The sequence below is a fragment of the Lampetra planeri genome, chromosome 3, assembly GCF_965212315.1.
Source record: "Lampetra planeri chromosome 3, kcLamPlan1.2.h2, whole genome shotgun sequence".
Taxonomy (NCBI): domain Eukaryota; kingdom Metazoa; phylum Chordata; class Hyperoartia; order Petromyzontiformes; family Petromyzontidae; genus Lampetra; species Lampetra planeri.
This window is the reverse complement of record NC_136109.1, coordinates 22,760,430-22,777,232: the sequence shown is the minus strand read 5'-3', so window position 1 is coordinate 22,777,232 and position 16,803 is coordinate 22,760,430. Positions and strand designations below refer to the sequence as shown.

Genomic DNA, 16,803 nt, shown 5'->3' with positions numbered 1-16,803 from the left:
AATGACAGTCGTGAAACTTTTAGTTGCTGGCGAAATCTTTCCTGCTGTTTGCAAGATTTAATTGATTTAAATTGGCTCTCACCTGATTAAAAAGACGACATCACAGAATGTGGCTTCTTCCCATTTTCCTTTCTCCACACACATGCTGACCATAAAACTGGATGAAATGTCACTGCTTTAAAATAGTTTGAACTATTTAACGTCAATAGCCTTATAGAAAACAAAACGGTGACATTTTTAACTGTACGGTTATTATGTTTGAATACATTTTCGCGAAAAGAACACAAGTAAACGTACAAAGATGCGTGCTGGGAAGTACACTGAGAGACAGAAATATGAATGTGAGGTTTAGAAAGTAAGTTGGCTTGAGGAGGGCATCTCTAAAATGGATAACGGCCGATGGACGAGACTGGTAATGGAATGGCAGCCGTAAAATTGGACTCGCCTGGAAGGATGACCACTGTGGAGATGGAGCAATGCGATCAGTCCTGGTGCCGGACAGGTGGCGTCAGCGCGAGGAGGAGGCCTTCGTCCAAGCAGTTGATAGATCAGGGCTGATGTTTGGTGACCTCTTTTGTTGTTGGCTTGTCAATGCAGGTGCACGTCAAGGTGACCGTCCCCAAGGGTGTGAAGTTTGTGGGCCACCACGGGAAGCAGCATCTGACCCGCAAGATGTGCGTGGAGGCCGACGAAACCAAGACAACGTCGCTGGTGCTCTCCTTTGCTGAGCTGGGACAGACTAACATCACAGGTGTCTACACGTTACATACATATAGCACATTAAACAAAAGGTGTTCCAAAACATACGTGCATTCAAACTGACCTATCCGTTGTAACGATAGGTTATTCGGTGATCCTGTGGTGACAGTGGTGTACAGACACAATGAACCAAACAATTACGTGCCATGAAAAAGGGCCGCTGCCTGAAACGTTGCCTTTTATATCTATTTTTTATAGGTTGCATTTGTATTGTAACGACTGTTTGTTCGCCGCCTGCAGCGCGAGCGTTTGCGTACGGCGAGGCGAGCTGCTGCGAGGAGGGGGCGCAGACGCTCAAGGGCGCCAAGTACGTGGAGGAGGTGGCGCCTGAGCGACGAACGCCCATGGGCCTCGACTACATCATGCGCAGCGTCTTGGTGGAGGTACGCACCGCAGCACCACCACCACACTAACTAAACCAGTGTTTATACCATTGGAACCTCATTTGCCAGTAAAAATATGATACAGTAATTGGTGTTTTACCCTTATATCTGGCAACAAAACAATGCACCATCAGAGTATGAGAGCTCGGGGTAAGCATTTACACCATTGGAACCTCATGCTTACCCCGAACTCTGATGGTGCATTGTCATCTGTTCCAACCCATGTGAGACTAGGCTCTAAGGAAAGCTGTCTCGGATGTGGACCAATCAACTTTAAGGACAGTGCATATATTATCAGAGTTATGTTTTTTGTTTGCATTATGGCTGCAGGTATTGTGGTCTATGCAAACATGACTCCTTGTAAAAAAAAGGTGTCAGTTTTGTTGCCAGATAGAAGGGTAAAAAACCAATTATCATAAACCAGTGTTTTTCATTGCAAGGCCCGCTGGCCACTGGCAGCCCCTAGTGGCTTTTCGTGCGGCCCCTGACGTGCGGCCCCCCGACAATGCACAAAATGTGAAAACGCATTTTTGTGTATTGTCAAAGCCAATGGCTTTAAATGTCTATCGGCCCTCACACTGATGTCTTATCGGCGAAAGTGGCCACCCTCTGAAGATTAGTGAAGAATACTGAACTAAATTATTTTAAACTATTTTTTATTTTACCAGGTAAGACCCACTGACCTATATAGCTCTTTATCAGAAGCGACCTGGCCACAAATTATCACTCAACGAAGTGGCTTATCATGTAGAAATTTATAGCAGCCAAATACTTTCTAAACGTGGAGGGAATAAGTGGATGACCCGGAGAAAAGTCCACGTGACCACGAGGAGAACATGCAAACTCCAAATATACAGGCATTGTCATTGTCGAGATAAAACCCACGCCCTCCTGTACACCAGGCGAGGTAGTTGATATCTCGCCACAATGGAGCCTCACGTTGCACGCAAAGACCACAACACGTGACGGTTATTACAGTGAAGTTATCACACTGGCTACCTGTGCGATTCAGGATCGAGTTTAAGGTTTTTATTTGGCTGAGTTGGTTTTTAAAGTCGTGCTGCACAGCTCTCCGATGCGTTTTCGGGCTGTGCCATGTGTTGTTGGGCCCGATGCCTGACGTTCATCTCCAAAAGCCGGGGGCTTCTTTGTTTTTTTTATGCTGTTCCTGAAAGAGCTCCCAGCACGTGGAGAGAAACGTTGGACATCATGCTTAACAACACGTGGTTCAACCGAGAAGCACGGGGGAATTTCTCAAATGTACATTTTGATTTTTATGGTCTTATTTGGCCTGGAACCTTTTTCGCTTTCAGAACCAGTTGTTATATGTCCTTGGCAAAATTATTTTTGGATTTTCTCATAAAATAAAAGTTATATTAAGTTAGTGTCTATTAAATTTGTACTACTTCCCCACCATGATAATTTGATTAAATGCAATTTCAACCATGTTAATATTATCAGTATGTCCAAAGCCCACCGCTACCACAGAGCCTGGTTTAAATTTATATTTGTACTGGTTCTGTTGATTTTCTCTTCCTGAATGCAGGCTGAAGGCATGCCAAGGGAGTACACATACAGCGTATTCTTCTGTCCCAACGGTGAGCATTAATCGATCGCCTTTGAGATGTTGCATTGGAGCGTGGAGAGGGCTCGTAGTTGGAAATGTTCCGTGAAGCTTATGAAGACGTAAGCTTAGCACCTTCGTGATAGCCTCTGTGCTATAACAACAGCATGAATACAGAATGTACGTGTCATTATTATTGTTACGAAAATAAATTACGTTGGATGCACAAATAAAAAAAAACCCTCATCACATTTCATCAATAACACTGCTCTAAATGGAACACACATATTAGGAAACATTTCAGGCAATGCCCCATCGACACGGCAGAGAGATGAAGATTGACCATTGCTCAAAACGTCATCTAGCGCAGTGCGATTCACGAACATATTAACATCTTTATATTTAAAACATTTAAAATAATATTCTGTGCATTTCAAATGGCTTCATGTAACCCGGGCCTTTTGCGAATGAAACCATGTTGTTTCGTGTGCATCAATGGGGTTTAATTTAATTTCCTGGATAGATCAATGGATACCAACTGACTTTTGCTGACAAAAACATATTTTAGAGCACTGTGGTGGTTAAATGTTCACTACCTCGCTTGGTATACAGAAAGTCGTGGGTTCGATCCCAACACTGATGCCTGTATATTTGGAGTTTGCATGTCTCTCTCTCCCCATGGTAGTGTGGATTTTTCTCCGTGTCCTCCGGTTTTTCCTTCCACATTTTAAACTCAACATGCATTTAGAGTATTTGGCTGCAATAAATGTCCATGTGATAAGCCACTTCGTTGAGATATCATTTTTAGCCAGGTCGCTTCTGAAAACAACTAAATAGCTCAGTGGGCCTTATCTGGTAAAACAAAAAAAAAATTTGTAGTTCGAAAAAATACAAAAGTAAAAATCCATCGTCAGCTAACATTTTTTTTGGCCAACGGGGCCCGCCGTCCATTCCCGGCTCCCAGAGCGCATCCACATCTCGACGCCCAACAAGTACGAGTACCAGTACGTGCAGAAGCCGGCACGCATCACCCACTTCGCGCTGGCCGTGAAGGCGCACAACGACGCGCGTCTGGCGCTGGCGCCGACGCACGCCGACTCGCCCGACATGCTGGAGCTCGTCCTCGGGGGGCAGCACAACACCCGCAGCTGGATCGCCGTGGGGCGCTCCGGCCCGGCGCTCGCCTCTGCCGCCACCCCTGACCTCCTCTCCTGGGACGAATTCCGCACTTTTTGGGTCAGCTGGGCTGACGGGCTGGTGCAGGTGAGAGCGTTACGTGGCCAGGGGGCGCCCCTGGTGACGAGATGTGAACTGCCTCGCCTGGTATGCAGGAGGTCGTGGGTTCGAGCCCGACCCTGACGCCTGCTGCATGTTTGGAATTTGCGTGTTCTCTCTCTTCCCATGGTCGCGTGAATTTTTCTCCGTAGAATCATGCATTTAGATTGTTTGGCTGCTTTCAATTTCCACATGATAAGCCACTTTGTTGAGCTATCATTTGTGACCAGGATGCTTCTTGAAAAGAGCTGTATAGCTCAGTGGGCCTTACCTGGTAAAATAAAAAATTATTACATTCAGTTTTAGTTTATCTCCGCATATAAATTCAAATACAGGTAGTCTCCAACTTACGATTGCACGACTTACAATATTTCGATCTTACGATGGCGATAGCGATATGACAAACTTGTCAAATATTTAACATTTCGCGCGGCAGGAAAACGCAGCAGCATACGAGGTACGATACTGTACATTGGGACGCTGCCGAGATGTACTGTACGCATATAGTTTATACAGTACGGTACTGTAAATTGCTCTGTTTTGCTAAATTATCACCATTCTTTAAGACACCTGGGTAGGCTAGGCCATTTTCGACTTACGATATTTTCGACTTACGATGGGGTCGTCGTAACGCATCTCCATTGTAAGTCACTGACTACCTGTATACATTTAGCCCCTTGTCGCTATTGGCTTTCCAGACCACTCTGGATTGTTAAAGCAAGCAAATCTGGCCGAAGCAAACAAACTGAAACTCTGGGGTGGTTTTGTTTTCCGTTCCATGGGTTGGCGTGATTCAAAAGTCACGCGCAGAATATTTTCTGCAATAGCACGGGTGTAGCAGGACGGAGAATAGGCGTATGAACTCATAAAGGTTGTGCAACATTGTGTGTACAATAGCTCTCGGCCTTATCCAGAACACCAGCTCAAAAAAGACATGGCAGCAGTGAAACTTGGATGCAACTGTACACAGGTTTAGTCCTCATCAGAACTCCTCAGCACATTGCAGTCATCAATAGTCCCTGCTGCCACGTGTCTCTGAGAGCTCCATATATGGAGCAGACTTGGCTTTACACGATGGTGCTTGCCTAAAGGCAACGATTATTTGCATGTGCGAATGATGAGAAAACCCATCACAACAGAAAATGTATGCAGGATGGAGGAATTGAGATTTTAAGGATACAAAATTTAAGGATGGAAAAAACATTCAGGGTTAGAGCCAAAGTCTTTGATGTTCCTAAAAATAAACTTAAAGTCATTCAAACTAATAAAAAATTGTATTCTCACTGTATAATCCTGATATATCAAAAAAGAAATCAACATTCTCTTTACTGGCTATTACCTGAAATTTAACATTCTATATTATACATATTCACTTTTAGGACCATAATTTTATTGACGAACGTGGTGAAGTTATAGTACTCATTGTTTGTGCACCACTGCCAACGCAGCATCACAATGTAACATCGTTCCCGGTGCTCCCGCTCTCTTCTGCCGACCTCTCCTCGCTGCCTTGCCGTCACGTCGTCACGCAGGTTGGCCGTGGGCAGCTGCCATCACCCGAGACGGTGATGGTGCGCTGGCAGGCTCCCCGTCCGCTGCGGGTGAACTATGTGGGTCTCTCGACGGGCTGGGGCTCCCTGGGCGAGTTCAAAATCTGGCGCAAGGAGGAGTCGGACGGGAACCACAACGAGGCGTTCACACTCGCCGTGCCGCACTCCGTCGTGCCGGGCTCCGAGAGAGCCACCGCCTCGATGATTGGTAAACACAGCAACAACGAACACCAGACTCGGCCTTCTTTGGCTGTCGTCTTACGGCAGGGGTGCCGCGTTGGCGAGATGTTAACTACCTCGCCCGGTATGCAGGAGGTCGTGGGTTCGATCCCGACCCTGACGACACCTGTATATTTGCATCCTCCGGTTTTTCTTTCCGTGTAATCCGATTATCACTGTGCGAAAGATGTTCTACATAAAAGCATCAGCTATTGGAAGATGAAGTTGGCTGTTCTTGCTTCTGAACACACCACCTTCTTGTGTACCACACAGGCCTTAATCGGTGATCGCTAAAAGCACTTTACTCTCACTGCCTCCTTCCTACGCATGCACGCACACACGTACGCACGCTCGCTCGCTCGCTTGCTGGCATCAGCGTACGCCGTGCGCGTGTGTCACGCGTCAAACCAGGTGACGTGATGGGCCCCACGCTCAACAACCTGGACAACCTCCTCAAGTTGCCCTTTGGCTGTGGAGAGCAGAACATGATTCACTTTGCTCCGAACGTCTTCGTCCTCAAGTACCTGCAGCGGACCAAGCAACTCGTCGCCGACGTTCGGACGGAGGTCACCGACTACCTGCTCCAGGGTTGGCCACTCTTTGCACGTTTCCAACAGCGAGCCCTCTCTCGCGTTCCAATGCGACATGAGCTTTAACGGCGGTCTGTTCAATGCCCACCAGTTGGGGCGGAAGAATGCGCCCCGTACGTGTGCTCCCTTGGCGTGCCTACAGCCTGCATTCAGGAGGAGGAAAAAAAGCAACGGATCTGGCAAAAAAATATATAAATTTAAAGCAGCCTCTGTGGTCGCAGTGGGTTGTGGACATAGGAATAATTTTAACATGGTGGGAATTAAACGAAATCTAATTATTATGGTGGGCACTGCGGGGGTGGGAATTCTAAGGGATGGGATGTGCCTCAACGTTTCGGGTTAATCCTAAACATGCCGGTAATCAAGCCTAGAAAGGGAAATGTCGATCATGAGAAAGCTGTTTTGGAATTGGTCCGAAATTGTTACAAAACTAACAAACGTCTGCTGCGAAGGTTCGTGGTTCGACCCCCCCCCCCCCCCCACGTGGCTGCCATGGTCAATCCATCGGGTGCCATGTGTGTTGGTGGCATGGCCCACATTTGTCAAATTTGAATGACTGCGAATTACTCAATCAGGAAGACAACTGGGTAATTTAGTTGGGCCCTGTTGAAAAAGAGTATTGGAAACTCACTGAGGCTTTTTGTGGGGATAAATACATGTGAACCAAAACAAAACTTACATGACATCACCTCCGCGCGTTTTCCCACCGCAAGTGATGTTACGTAGCATCGGGTGACATTAATTTTGCTTGCGCTAAGGCACTCGTTAAATTATGAAATGATGTACATGATCTAAACTTCAGAAAAAAAGATCTGAAATTGTCCTTAAAAATCCAGAATGACAATCTTTAAATCCAAAAACTCATCCACACTGCAAACGCTTTGGCCCGTGAGTATTCAGAACGGCTCTCTTGGAGTCAAACATGAAGACAGAGCCAGGCAGATTTGCGTTTGTATGGTTACAGCTTAGCTTATTGGCTCGTACACTTGGCCCAAATCCTTCACGCACAACAGTCGAGTCCGCCGTTTGCTGAGGCAACGATTAGATACCGCGTACATAAACGTTATGTTTTATCTGCATCGCCATTAATGGCAACAACGCAAGTGTGTTGAAGCAGTTAGCGTCAATGCAAAGTTATACGACACCGTTGGGGGACAAAGTTTATGTGATTTTGCTGGCGCGGTGCATCGCAGGCTATCAGCGCCAGCTGACATACAAGCGGCAAGATGGTTCTTACAGCGCCTTCGGAGAGCGCGATTCATCGGGGAGCATGTGGTGAGTCATATTTGCTTTTTTCTGCCCACGTGCCCGCCCTGCTCCCCACTTTCTCTCTCCAAAACCCCGTGGGTGCTTAACCCCATCGCCTCTGGCATCGCGACCATTTCCCCCGACATCAGCCAGAACCCAGCTCTGCTGCTGCTACGCCTTCGAGCCAAAGAAGCGGAGGAGCCAGCGCACGAGGACTATTTTTACGGGGTCAAAATGCGCGGCTCATTTAACTGCAATAGCTGCACACGTTTTCAACACCGCTGGAAGAAAAAAAACGCAAAGGCTTCAACTTAACGCATCCAGAATTATGTTTTTTCTTTCTCAAATGTTTTTCATTTTCAGGCATTTATGCATAAATGGTTCAATCTGCCACATGCCATAGGAGGTGACTATTTTTTTTCAACGACCGTGGCTTGTCAATGTTTGGAGAAAGTTGAACCCACAGGGTGAGCAGATGTTTAAGGCTGAATTTTTATTAAAGTTACAAAACCAATTAATACAACTTCTACGACACGATTTCTTTACGTTGTAAAGGCAAGCATGTTTATAGGCGTATTACAACTAGATGAGGCAAAATCTTACAACGCTGCCACGATTTCTTTTTTTAAATAATATATAACAACGGATACAACCAATATTTTCTTGATTCAGCGGTGGATGGCATCCAAATCTCTTTTAAAGCCTTTTAATTTGCTGCTATAGCAAACACAGTGGGGATATATCGATTTTATTTTCTACGTAACTTTACCGAAATAACCAAAGAGTAATTCCTGCAGTCACGAAAGCTTCGAATCTAGTTTGATATATCTGCGTTTAGCGATTTACATATTTTTACTACTGCTGCGTGGGTATTTGTCATTGTGCTGTACATCCCTCCGACGTGTTTTCAGGCTGTGCCACGGTGTCCGGCATGATGTCTGACGTTTCGCTGCAGCTGATGGAGGGCCTTTTCAGAAACTGAACTGAGCAGCGTATATTCTACCTCGATCAGATATGTGAAAACCAGCTTAACAACAACTGCAACAATTCTAAAGCCATAAAAATTATTTAAAAAGTGCAATATTTTCAAAGTGGCTGCAAAATAAAATTTCCTCTCCCCTGAAATGTTCTGCCGATGTTAGTGTTCGTGTTCTACAAAAATCGCGCTGTTTCAGGCTCTGCTGCTGCTGCTTCCTGCTGCTGCTGCTGCTTCTGCTGCTTCTGCTGCTGCTGCTTCTTCTGTTGCTTCTGCTGCTGCTTCTGCTGCTGCTGCTTCTGCTGCTGCTTCTGCTGCTTCTGCTGCTGCTTCTTCTGCTGCTTTTGCTGCTGCTGCTTCTTCTGTTGCTTCTGCTGCTGCTTCTGCTGCTGCTGCTGCTTCTGCTGCTTCTGCTGCTGCTGCTTCTTCTGTTGCTTCTGCTGCTGCTTCTGCTGCTGCTGCTTCTGCTGCTTCTGCTGCTGCTGCTTCTGCTGCTGCTTCTTCTGCTGCTTTTGCTGCTGCTTTTGCTGCTGCTACTTCTGCTGCTTCTGCTGCTGTTGCTTCTGCTGCTTCTGCTGCTGCTTCTTCTGCTGCTTCTGCTGCTGCTGCTTCTGCTGCTGCTGCTTCTTCTGCTGCTTCTGCTTCTTCTGCTGCTTCTGCTACTTCTGCTGCTTCTGCTGCTGCTGCTTCTGCTGCTTCTGCTGCTGCTGCTTCTGCTGCTTCTGCTTCTTCTGCTGCTTCTGCTGCTGCTGCTTCTGCTGCTGCTTCTGCTGCTGCTGCTTCTGCTGTTGCTGCTGCTGCTTCTGCTGCTGCTGCTTCTTCTGCTGCTTCTGCTGCTGCTGCTTCTGCTGCTTCTGCTGCTGCTTCTTCTGCTGCTTCTGCTTCTTCTGCTGCTTCTGCTACTTCTGCTGCTTCTGCTGCTGCTGCTTCTGCTGCTGTTGCTGCTGCTGCTTCTGCTGCTGCTGCTTCTGCTGTTGCTGCTGCTGCTTCTGCTGCTGCTGCTTCTTCTGCTGCTTCTGCTTCTTCTGCTGCTTCTGCTACTTCTGCTGCTTCTGCTGCTGCTGCTTCTGCTGCTTCTGCTGCTGCTGCTTCTGCTGCTTCTGCTTCTTCTGCTGCTTCTGCTGCTGCTGCTTCTGCTGCTGCTTCTGCTGCTGCTGCTTCTGCTGTTGCTGCTGCTGCTTCTGCTGCCGCTGCTTCTGCTGCTGCTTCTGCTGTGCGTACTCTGGAGTTGGTTGAGCTGCGCCCCATCCCGAGCGCTGTATAATTGGAATCAGCAGGGGCAGGATTAAGATGCCGGGGTCTTCAGGGCCATTGTGGCACAGCTGAGCTCATCGGACGCATTGTATAAACGTTTCCGCCGATTAAGTCCCGGGGCTCTTCCGTGGAGGTTTCTCCACTCTACAGGGCACGCAGCCATCATTACCACAGCCGCACTCTTAATTGTGAATTCACGATGCCGGGATTGCACATTCGTCCTTCCGTAGCCGGCTAATAGCAAGCGTACATGGGCGCCAGTAATTTTATCATCCGTTCATGAAGAATTGCGATGATGATGATGATGTCGTGTGGATTCTAGATTTGAAGCTTTCGTGACTGCAAGGATTCATACTCTTAGGTTTTTCGGTAAAGTCACGTAGGTAAAAAATAAATAATAATCAATAATAGAAAATCTAGCTGTGACGGTCCCACCTGATAACGGAGACTTGTGTTGCCTCCGAAACGTCGTGATTTATTATTTTATTTCCATTATTATTTCTATTATTTATTATTATTTATTAATTACCTACGTGACTTTACCGAAAAACCTAAGAGTATGTCGTGTGGAGTTAGGGTTCTTGTCCTGACCAAGAGGTCGATGAACGACGTTGGGTCTCCGCAGTGGTGGCATTGGTTTGCATGCAAAGTGGTCGTTGAGACAGTGAGGATTGCATGCTTCTTAAAAGGAAGGAACTACGTGAAGGTTGCTACCATCCATTACCCAGAATTATGATGAGACATCAGAAAGAGCTATGCACACATTCGTGCTCGGTACTATGAAGATTCGATCGTACGAGTCTCACCCCTCTAAGCTTCCACACGTCCGCTATGGCATCGGTGACATGAAAATCCCGGCGTTTGCCATCATCTTGAGTGCGATCATCTTGAATGTTTTCGCAATGTGGTCTTGTAACTCACGCAAGAATATGTTGCCAACGTTTCAACCACGCAGTTAAATTTGCCGTCTAAATCTTTCATGATGGATGATACATTCATGGGCACCCCGTTTAGGCGAGTGTGAGCGTATCTTTGGTTACGAAATAAACAACAAGGATACTTTTAGCATTAGTTGCCTGTTGGGAAATCAAATGGATATTTTCCCTGCAGCAATGATGATAATCATTATAATTATCATCATATTTCCTGGGTTGTTATAGATCCAGTAACAGCTGTGGGTAAAAATGTATCTGTTACCTTGTAAACATTCGAGATTTATTTAAAATCACCAATTTAAAACAAATAATTATCCCTGCTGCAGAGTTTTCCACGGAGGTTGTGCGGCAACAGTGCTGCGCCGTGTTTCGCGGCTGTTGTAGCGCGCCGCTTTGGACCGGAACGACGTCCGACGTTTCGTTCCGTGTGCTGGGAGCTGCTTTGCATAACTCGTATTTTGGTTCCTCGAAATGGAACATCGTGCCCGAACCAAAATCGCACAACCCGAAATGATAATCTCCTCTCGAGCATTATCGTCGCAGGATATTAGGCGGCGAGTGTGGCACTCGTCGAATGTGCCTCGGCTTTAACTGTGAACCTCACAAAGAGTTGTCTTCTTCTACTTCTTCCCCCGACCTTCTATTACAAAGTTGATTTTGGTTTTCCGATCAACAGGTTGACGGCATTCGTGCTGAAGTCGTTTGCCCAGTCGCGAGCCTTCATTTACATCGACCCCAAGGAGCTTGCAGCAGCCAAGGCCTGGATCATCAACCATCAGAAAGAGGATGGCTCTTTTCCAGCCGTGGGCCGCATCCTCAACAAAGATATCCAGGTTTTTTTTGGGAGGGGGGTGGATTTTAGTTTGCTAACCTGGTAGTGTAACGGGATGTTTCATGATGGTGGGTAGAGAGATCTGAGGTTGTCATGGTGATTTGTGAACTTGTAACCATTATTCGTGATAATGTCTTTTGGGCTAAATCCCGTGAATGTGTCGTAAACTCACCTCCATTCGACACAGCCATATAGTAAAGTTTGTCACGTGAACAAGATGTGCCAATTGGTTAATTTTTCAACACACCGGTGTATTAGAGAGCAAACCCACAACATTTACAATTTGAGTATGACCAGCATCATCACGCGATTGCCAGAATTGTAAAAAACAATTCATCAAAATTGTGATGGCATATGAACGGTGATACTTATCCATTCCAGTATTAAGCACATGTGTTAGTAGCTAATACACACACACAGAGAGTTGAGCGATCACGTATTACGTTTTTTGTTTGCCTGCAAAAAGGAAGACCTTGCTCATCCCTTTTGTCTGTCGTCCGTGCAGGGCGGCATCCACGGGAAGATCTCCCTGACGGCGTACGTGGTCGCAGCTCTCATTGAGACCGGCACCGACAACGAGGCGAGCGCTCACGCCATCATCCCTCCACGAGCGATAGACCGAGTGCCGCTTCGCGATACGTCAACAAGGATTCTCATTTTAAAGACAGGCTGCTCCCCCCCCCCCCCCCCCACTGCGCCCCCACCATAATAATGTGTAATTTCCAAAACTGGCTCACGACTCCCAGCAGAGATGAGCCCTGCACTGCGATCCGCATGGGCATATAAACAATAAAACTTGACTTTTAGAAATACTGCACCTGTAATATATTCGCGAGGTTGATTTTTTGTTCTTGTTTTACTTTGAGCGGGACATCCGTATCAAACAACCATCGCCTCAGTACACTGTTAAGTCTTTCAAATCTACATTGAAAACGAATTTCTTTAGAACTGCTTTTTGTCTCTGTACAGCCCCTTAGGTGTGCTGCACAGATACTGTTAAGTCGAGTGTGGACGGGGTGAGAGTGTCTGGAGGTATATGAATGCTGGGTCTTGTTTGCCGAAAAGCACAAGCCTGCTTTGCTCGCTGTCCAAGAGATTGCGGCCGGGTGTAAGGTGCAGCCGGGTGTAGGTGCAAACTCCCACTCCACATCAAACTCTCACCCTCGCTTTCCACCTTTCGCTCGGCCCTCGGCTCCTCTCTCTGCTCTATCGCTTTTTCTCTTCCACTGCCTCCACTTCTACCGGTTGCTTCCCCCGCCTCTAACCTACTCCCAGCCCCCCAGTCCTCTTCCTCCTCCGACTCTAATTCCTGACCCGGCTCCCACGTCTCGCTCTCTTATGTGCATTCAACCACATCTCTCCCCCAGCCCTACGCTGTGCTCCTCCATCAGCTCAACTATCCGGCCACCAGAACTCTGCCCCTACCACCCGTCACCTACCTTCACCCATGCCCATTTTACCACTTCACGCACGTGCCCCATGCCCCACTGCCTCTCATCCACGTTGCACCCATCAGACACCCTCACTCACCATCACGTTCCACCTTATTCTGCCTTTCCTACCCCAGCAACATCAGTTCCATTCCCAGCCCCTGTCCCTACATCCATTTCGTCACCTCCCTCGCTGACCGCCGTCGGCTTGAATTTGAAAGCGCCCTGGAAAGGTCGCCATGTGAATCCGAAATAAAATAGAATAGGTGCATATTTTTGCGTTTAGTTTTGTTGTCCTTCCCCCCGCACCTCTGATTCACACGATTTGACACGCACGGTGGTGCGATATAACTTCAATGTACGTGCACGCCCCGACAAATCTGCTTGCAGGGCGAGAAGACGGCGGTGGCGAGGGCTAAGGTGTTCCTCGAAAGCAACATGTACTCGGCTGAAGACCCGTACACCACGGCCCTCTCAGCCTACGCCCTGACGTTGCTACACAGCTCCTACGCCCCCGTGGCCCTCCGTCGTCTCAACAACGTGGCCATCACGCAAGGTGACTTCCTCCTCGGTCCCTGACTCCCTCCTTCCGCCGTAGTCACGTCAGCTCACCTCTTTACGAGCAAGCGGGCACGTGTGACGACGCGTTGGCCAGCCGATTTTAAAGTCCAAGCTCACGATCGCGCAAATCTGCATCGAACGTGCGTAAGGATCGATGAGTGTCAATTCGCATGTAATACGTTACATAGTTAGGCCGTGAGAGATGTCTGACGTTGATATGTTTGCGATGGGTTTGTGTAAACCCTGATAACGCTGAATGTGCTACTGTCTCCACATTGTTGAAAGAATAAAGAGGTGATTCTTTAACCTAATCGTAAACTGTCCGTATTGGGCATCTGTGAAAAAAGAGCTTTTAAAGCTCATCGAATTCCTCCAGTCTAAATCAAGATTCTGATTATGATTTAATTTTGAAGGAGGTGAATTGTTACATGCATGATAGCGATGAGAATAAACATGAGCAATCATTACTTTTTCAAGTAATGAACAATAAGCGGTGATGCATTTATTCAAACGATTGAAAAACAAACTTTATTTCTCTCTCTTTCTCTTTTCCTTTTTCCGGCAGATGGGTTGAAACACTGGAGTCTATCAGGCACAACCGTCACAAACGACGACACGTTCATGGGATTTAGCGACGGGCTCTCGCAATCCGGTACGATCGTTCGCCGTGCCACCGTTCGCATTAGTTTCACACAGAGCCTTGGCCGTCGTACGACGCTGCGCGGTGGTCACGTTGCATGTCCTGTGTGTGTGTGTGCGCGTGCCGTGCGGTCCCTTCCCACGCCGTGCCCGCTTAGTGGTGTCCGCCGAGGTGGAGATGACTGCGTACGCCCTGCTGACGTACACGGCACTCGGAGACGTGGCCACAGCCCTTCCCATCGTGAAGTGGCTCTCTCAGCAGAGGAATGCCCAGGGTGGGTTCTCGTCAACGCAGGTGAGTGGTGGAGGGGAGGCTACGGTCATACGTTAGACCGGTGGTTCTCGACTTTTTCTTGGTATGGAGGCCCCTCGCCGCCCCAATCAAGAACATTCATTTAAATTTATTTATTTTTAATTTTTTTACCTACGTGACTTTACCGGAAAAAACCTAAGAATATGAATCCTTGCAGTCACGAAAGCTTCAAATCTAGAATTAAGAACATTGCTCCCTCCTCCCCAGCCCAGCTCCCCCAAAACACGACTTTGGTTACTTAGGCCACAATACAGAGAGGTCACATGACCATGCCTCTGGTCAATGTGGTGTTAGTAAGGCATGCTGTGTTTTAGAGCGTGCTGTTGCCCCCAAAACGGCACCTCCGATTAGCACGGTTGGCTACGTACGGTGCAAAAGAAGTTCAACATACATTCGTACATTTATGCCACAGCCTGTGCCCCCCCACCCCCGCCACGGAAAGGCTTGGCACAGATCTGATGCATTAGACAATTATTTTTGCAATTAAGATTTGAAAAGGTAGGTGGAATTGTGGCATCGTCTTGAACTTACAACCGGGGAAAGTCTCAAGTTAATATTCTGGTTGTGGTTAACTCAGCCAATCAGCCATTAGGGTGAATAAAATGCGTGGCACTTTGTGGACAGTCAAAAGTAATTGTTCTGTGGAGAGACTGACCGCTGCCATTGGAATGTGGATTTTCCACCCACCGCTTAAAGTCAACAGTCGAGGTGGGCCATCACCCACGTTTATTTGACTATGAATAAGATTATTTGTTTAGTAACCCTGTTATAAAATATAAACAGGCAAAATACATACACTTCCTGAAGTGTTTCTTTGCCTGGAGTGGTTGTACCATAAATAGTAGGAGCCGGATATAAGCACACCTTATGTAAGCATAGCAACTATATAAGCAACACATCACACTGGTGCATGATGTAAAGCTGAAATACGCTCGCCTACCGAGAACGCCATCAACTTGGCTGAAAAGCGTGGCCCCAAATATTCTGTGAGAAAGAGCCTCGTAGCTCATCGGATTTCTCTGACTCACTTCCATTCGGCTTAACGTAGCCATGCGCAAGACGAGACACTTCAGAAGTAAGCATTTATTAGTCGGTGCGAGTCGATTTCCTTCGGTTTTCCTTAAGGTGATGAAATGTTTTGCAGGACACGTGCGTGGCTCTCCAGTCGCTCTCCGAGTACGCCATCTTGTCTTACATCGGTGGTGTCAACCTCACCATCTCGCTGGCCTCCACAAACCTGGACTTCCAGGAATCGTTTGAGCTCAACAAAGACAACAAGAAGATATTGCAGACTGCAACGGTCAGCTGTGCCCAAAGTCCCAGTCCTCGATTGCACGTTCACAATAGTTTTTGTTTTCATAGTTGGTTTCTGAAACCTCCTTCTCCTCATTGAAACTTTCCACACGGTCGTCAATAAAGAGGAAAGATTAGACGCATTTTTATTACTACACGCTTTTATTTAACTCACTCTGTCTGTTGTTGTCGTCTTTGTCGTATCCTCAAATCTTGTAACTAAATTTTAACCCACTTCCCAATGTGGTATCGACTGCAAACTTGGTATACTTATGTCATACTGATGACAATACCATATTCTATTTTTTAAAAAGTAGTTTTAAACATTCATTTTTATATGTTATGTTTTGGCTTGGGTCTAATTGTCCACGCTCAACTCACGTTGGCTGTAAATCACCACGTCCCCTTACGTTATGGCAAGCCTCGGGGCCACTTCCTGGAGTCGTGGAGTTCTGCCATTACTCGTACGGTACATTTCATTAAAGCGTGTTTATAAAAAAAGTATTTTAAAATATTACTTACTACGTGAGCTTTCCTCTTTGTCCATGGTGCACCATTACTAACGCAGTGTCACCAAATGTGTGTTCCAAACCACGTCGCCGATTTGCCACGTTGCTTTCAGATCCCAAGCATCCCAACTGGGTTGTTTGTCAGCGCAAAGGGGGAAGGCTGCTGCCTCATGCAGGTACAAACCGCACAGTCGTGAATGATGAACATACAGATTACTCCACAATATCTCTTAGAAAACTTGCACAAAACCGCTCATTCAAACGGCACTGTTGATGGTGTGAGCCCTGTGTCACCAATGACCGCGCAACACAACAAAAACCTGTCGTATTAAATGTCTGTTCTTCGCTTACTTTGGCTACATTCCAGCTCTGATCATTTAAATGTCGGTTTGACCTTCTTGCGACACACATTACTCTCATATGATGAGTGGGTGTTAAATCGCTGCCATCTGCTGTGTGCACCGCAGAGATCA

The 16,803-nt window shown here is 47.0% G+C and overlaps 1 protein-coding gene across 1 annotated transcript in view; it reads left to right on the top strand.

Annotated features, from left to right (window-relative positions):
* The window catches only part of CPAMD8 (C3 and PZP like alpha-2-macroglobulin domain containing 8), a 50,673-nt gene that overhangs the window by 17,283 nt on the left and 16,587 nt on the right, over positions 1-16,803 (top strand). Inside the window, exons 21-34 of the mRNA XM_078623964.1 lie at positions 598-751; positions 1,000-1,142; positions 2,689-2,740; positions 3,671-3,969; positions 5,514-5,739; positions 6,162-6,338; positions 7,534-7,615; positions 11,430-11,586; positions 12,091-12,165; positions 13,406-13,571; positions 14,142-14,228; positions 14,374-14,510; positions 15,673-15,828; positions 16,444-16,506. Coding sequence (XP_078480090.1) covers positions 598-751; positions 1,000-1,142; positions 2,689-2,740; positions 3,671-3,969; positions 5,514-5,739; positions 6,162-6,338; positions 7,534-7,615; positions 11,430-11,586; positions 12,091-12,165; positions 13,406-13,571; positions 14,142-14,228; positions 14,374-14,510; positions 15,673-15,828; positions 16,444-16,506 — 1,974 coding nt within the window. The remainder of the gene's footprint in view (positions 1-597; positions 752-999; positions 1,143-2,688; positions 2,741-3,670; positions 3,970-5,513; positions 5,740-6,161; positions 6,339-7,533; positions 7,616-11,429; positions 11,587-12,090; positions 12,166-13,405; positions 13,572-14,141; positions 14,229-14,373; positions 14,511-15,672; positions 15,829-16,443; positions 16,507-16,803) is intronic.